General features: G+C 48.7%; 1 protein-coding gene across 1 annotated transcript in view; it reads left to right on the forward strand.

Moving 5' to 3' along the window:
• The window catches only part of LOC122552224 (protein lyl-1-like), a 37,776-nt gene that overhangs the window by 27,857 nt on the left and 4,452 nt on the right, over nucleotides 1-5,467 (forward strand). The window contains exon 3 of the mRNA XM_043694868.1: nucleotides 3,906-4,000. Coding sequence (XP_043550803.1) covers nucleotides 3,906-4,000 — 95 coding nt within the window. The remainder of the gene's footprint in view (nucleotides 1-3,905; nucleotides 4,001-5,467) is intronic.

The following is a 5,467-nucleotide window of genomic DNA, read 5'->3' on the forward strand; positions in this document are numbered from 1 at the left end:
TCCCCCTGTCTGTCTCTTGTTCTCTCTCTGTCTCTCACTCTCTCTCTGCCTCTCCCCCGTCTGTCTCTCATTCTCTCTCTGTCTCTCCCCCTGTCTGTCTCTCCCCCTGTCTGTCTCTCCCCCTGTCTGTCTCTCTCTAAAGCTGGTTTCATGCCCTGCTTCACCTGTATGCATCCTTTCCAAAAAGAATATTGGTGCAGGGCCAGACAGAATGGCCAGTTATTTAACCGTGGGAGCCTTCCCTTTGGAGATTAAGCTTGTTCCTGTCACAAAACCCAGTAAAAAACCAACAGGGAGACATTTCTTTACGCATGGAGCCATTACGGTTCTGTATGGCAATAGCTGACAGAGAGGGAGGCACTGATTCAGAGTCATATAGCACGGAAACAAAACCTTCACTTCAGCTTTGAGAGTGGAGTCGCAGGTAGATAGGGCAGTGAAGAAGGTGTTTGGTATGCTTTCCTTTATTGGTCAGAGTATTGAGTACAGGAGTTGGGAGGTCATGTTGTGGCTGTACAGGACATTGGTTAGGCCACTGTTGGAATATTGCGTGCAATTCTGGTCTCCTTCCTACCGGCAGGACATTGTGAAACTTGAAAGGGTTCAGAAAAGATTTACAAGGATGTTGCCAGGGTTGGAGGGTTTGAGCTATAGGGAGAGGCTGAACAGCCGGGGGCTGTTTTCCCTGGAGCGTTGGAGGCTGAGGTTTATAAGATTATGAAGGGCATGGATAAGGTAAACAAACAAGGCATTTTCCCTGGGGTGGGGGGAGTCCAGAACTAGAGGGCATAGGTTTAGGATGAGGGGGGAAAGATATAAAAGGGACCTACAGGGCAACTTTTTCTGCAGAGGGTGGTGCGTGTATGGAATGAGCTGTCAGAGGAAGTGGTGGAGGCTGGTACAATTGTAACATTTAAAAGGCATCTGGATGGGTACATGAATAGGAAGGGTTTGGAGGGATATGGGTCAAATGCAGACAAATGGGACTAGGCAAGGTTGGGATATCTGGTCGGCATGGACGGGTTGGACCAAAGGGTCTGTTTCCATGATGGACATCTCCATGATTCGTTCATGCTATCCTGGTTTCCCAAGTCAATCTAGCCCCATTTCCCATCTTTCTAAACCTTCCTATTCATATACCTGTCCAAATGTCGTTTTTTGTTGTTGTTCAGTATGAACTTTGAAAAGGGAATTGGGTAAACAGTTGAAAAAGAAAAGTGTTGAAGAGTGATAGGGAATAAGCAAGGAGTGGGGCTAATTAGATAATGCTCTCATGGGGCTGGCGCAAACCCTAATGGGCTGAATGGCCTGTGTCTGTGCAGCTTGGTTCTAGAACATCTGGACATGGACTATCCAGTTGGGAAACGCTGATGGACATTTATCCTTCCATAGCAAAGGCATATTGAGGCCAGACTATAGACATCCTGGGGGCTACCCTTGAAACTGAATTGGATCAGCCATATAAATACTGTCTACTGGGTCAGTAGCTCCCCTCCTGACTCCTCAAGGCCTGTCACCATCTTTAAATCACAGGTGAGGAGTGTGAGAGAATACTCCCCACTTGCCCTGGATGGGTTAGCTCCAACAATGCTCAAGAACTTGGCATCATCCGGGGCAAAGCAGTAACCACTTGCTTGGCACAATCTCCACCAAGTCACTCAGTAGCAGCAGTGGGTACTTGTTACAAGGTGCATTGCAGAAATTCCCCAAAGATCCTCAGACAGCACTTTCCAAATCCATGACCTTTGCCAATTCAGAGGGCAAGATACATGGGAACACTACCCCCTGCAAGTTCCCCTCCGAGTCCCTCCCCATCATGACTTGGAAAAGTATCGCCGTTCCTTCACCGTCGCTGGGTCAAAATCCTGGAATTCCATCCCTGAGGGCATTGTGGGTCAACCCACAGCACATGGACTGAAGCGGTTCAAGAGGGCAGCTCACCCCCACCTTCTCAAGGGGCAACTAGGGACGGGCAATAAATACTGGGCCCAGCCCACGATAGCCACGTTCCAGGCATGAATTGATTTAAAAGAATACTCCCTTTATAGAAATTGAAGGGAAGATTGTGACGTGCTCTAACTGATAGGATTTGTACTTGGGGACACCTTAAATCTCTGCCTTCATGAATTAGCTGATACAAATTACATAGAACTTGCAGCAAGGAAATAGACCATTCTGAATCGTTTTGTTAACCTCTTTTGCCACTTCTTCCCACGTGAGGGTGGGAGGAGCACAGGTATATCTGTTACTCTACTCAATTGGCTGCTGACTTTGTAAAATGAAGGCTTTGTTGTGTAGCTAAAACACAGGAGGCCATTCGCTTGTGTCTAATTGGAGTGAGGGAGCCTGTGCCACGTAATGTTTGTTTATCAATCCATTTATCATGAAATATGGAGGTGCTGGAAATCTGAAACAAAACATAAAGTGCTGGAGAAACTCAGCAGGTCTGGCAGCAGCTGTGGAGAGAGAAAGCAGAGTTAACATTCCGAGTCCAGTGACTCTTCTTCAGCACTGATAGTAGCTTGGAAAAGGTGATAGACAAGCTGAATACGGGGGGTTGGGGAGGAAGAAGTGAGTGGATAAGGGAACATGGAGCTCCGAAAAAGTTAGGCAGATAAAGGGATGGGTTGATGGTAACCCAGTGAGAAAGTGAGGCTAATGATGTGGGGAATGAGTAGGTGGAAATGGGTTGGCTGTGCTGAAAGCAGACCATGTCATTACAGGGCCTGGGGTGTGGGGTGGTAGTTAAAAGACATGGAGTAAGACGTTCAGATTCGAAAATTATTGTTGAGTCCTGGAGGTTGCGGGGTGCCCAAGAGGAAAATGAGATGTTGTTCCAGCTCATGCTGAGCTTCAGTGGAGCACTGCAGCTAGGCTGGGATGGAGATTTTGGCCATTTAACCCGCTGCTAGAAATGGGGTTGATGCATGAAGGAGGAACTGAGATAGCAGATTTGATGTCAATCGTTGAACTTGAGAGGTTAGGTGGGAGACAGTGAGGTCTGCAGATGTTGGAGGTCAGAGTTGAGAGAGTGTTGCTGGAAAAGCTCCTGTTCCTCTGATGCTGCCTGACCTGCTGTGCTTTTCCAGCACCACACTCTAAACCCGAGAGGTTAGATTGCCTATCCCTGTTCCTACTTCTTATGGTTGTAATTTGCACAATTTAACTACACAAAATGTTGGTTCTTGAATGACATCGCTCCCCCACCACCAAGCTGTTTCTATACTAACGTAACGAATTATTGGGAAAGGCAGAGTGTAACCTAATACCAAGGGCTGGTTGGTGCACTGAGATACTGCTTTCTGCTAATCTTTATGGAGCCCGTGGACAAACCTCCAGAATTATTCTCTTTTTAATTAAATGAAAACTAAAACGCACAATGCTAAGATGATTTATGTAGGTGGATTGCCAACAGAAACACGATGATGGTTCCTGCTAACTTGCTCAGTGTTAACCATGTGAGACCAACAGAGGCCTAGACCAGGCGATGTTTCCAGCGTTCAGTGAGGTCGTGGCTGACTTTCTATCACCCCATCACTTCTTTTAAAAAAGAAGGATTTGTTTACACGATGTGGATGTTCTGGATCAGCATTTCTCTCCCATCCCTCTGGAGGGAGTTACAGTGAGCTGCCCAGACGGTGGTGGGGAGATCCAGGATTTTCACCCAGCCGGGGACACACACTTCAGGAGCAGCAGCAATGCATCCCCACCTGGGCCATTATCGGTGGTCTCTGTTGCACATGTCCGTCTAGGTGGTAGAGGTTGTAGGTTTGGAAGGCGCTGTTGAAGGAGCCTTGGTAAACTTCTGCAGCTCACCTTGTGGATGGTGCACACTGGTCCCGCTGGGTAGAAACAGTTTCTGTGATTGGAGTCAGGTCTCATAATCTCTTCTGTTTCGATTCTAGTGCATATATCGGAGCAGCCAGCACTTTCGGCATGTTCCCAGTGAACAGGATCAAGAGAAGACTTTCGAGCCATTATGAAATGGAGGTGCACGATGGTAGGTTATTGTCCTCTGTCCACATTGGGCATGCAATGCCGTGACTGTCCCGGCCTGGGCTTTATTGGGAGGAATGGTTGTGGACTGGCCCCACCAAGATATTGGGTTCGTCCCTGAAGTTCCGCCTGTTGGGAATTGTGCACGATGACAGCTCAGAGTGCCAGGGAAGGCACATGCAGTTCACAATCGGATAAACCTCACCTGTCAATATGGTGGGCACGTGCTCATATTTCCGGTTGGACGTAGATCTCTATTGGAATGGGCCGTGTGATAGTGGGGAGGTTAAAGGTCCAGGAATCAGCGATGGTCATAGAGTCCTACAGCACGGAAACAGACCCTTCGGCCCAACCAGTCCATGCTGACCATAATCCCCAAACTAAACCAGTCCCACCCTGCCTGCTCCTGGCCTACATCCTTCCAATCCTTTCCTATTCGTGAACTTATCCAAATATCTTTTAAACGTTGTAACTGTCCCCACATCTGCCACTTCCTCAGGCAGTTCATTCCACACACGAACCACTCTCGGTGTACAAAAAAAATTGCCCCTCAGGTCTCTCTCCTCTCACCTTAATAATATGCCCCCTAGCACGAAAATCCCCCATCGTGGGGAAAAGCCATTCTCTATACCCCTTACTATTTTACAAACCTCTATAAGGTCACCCCCTCAACCTCCAACGCTCCAGGGAAAAAACGTCCCAGCCTATTCAGCCTCTCCCCATAACTCAGACCCTCAATTCCCGGCAACACCCTCGTAACTCTCTTCTGAACCCTCTCCAGTTTAATAACACCCTTCCTGTAGCTGGGAGACCAGAACTGGATAGTTACCAACTGGACAGTCCTTAGGTAGACTTCACCGATCCATTCCCCATGGTAGTCACTCGACGTTTAATTCCCTATTTGTATTGAATTCAAGTGACTCCATTTGCCATGGTGGGCTGTCAACATGGGCCCCTGGGGTCCATTACCTGGGTCTCTGGATGAATTGTCTAGCAATAGTAGCACTCAGTCATTGCCTCCCTCTGTCCCGTGCTGTAAACAGTGGTCAGGATTTTGGGTGGATAACCAGACAGGTGGGTTAGGAATAGGAGCAGGCCATTCAGCCCCTCGAGCCTGTTCCGCCATTCAATGAGATCGGGGCTGATCTGGGGCCTGACTCCATCCACCTGCCTTCGGACAGGAATTGGAGAAATGCTTGAGCAGGGAGGGGAGAGACTGCAGGGAGGTGAGGGGACAAAGCAGGGAGCGGGCCCTTACTGGGTTGCCCTTTGCAGAAGCTGAGGCAGCAGCCTTCTGTGCCCCATGTGGGTGTTGGGGGTGCGGGGGGTCTCGGATTCCATGAGCCGCTTTCTCTTCCTGACTGACGGACAGGTCTGTGTTTCTCTCTCTCTCTCTCCTCCCCCATCTCTCTCTCTCCCCCTTTCTCTCTCTCTCTCTCTCTCTTCTCTCTCTCTCTTTCTCTCCCCCTCT

The sequence above is a fragment of the Chiloscyllium plagiosum genome, chromosome 8, assembly GCF_004010195.1.
Source record: "Chiloscyllium plagiosum isolate BGI_BamShark_2017 chromosome 8, ASM401019v2, whole genome shotgun sequence".
Classification (NCBI taxonomy): domain Eukaryota; kingdom Metazoa; phylum Chordata; class Chondrichthyes; order Orectolobiformes; family Hemiscylliidae; genus Chiloscyllium; species Chiloscyllium plagiosum.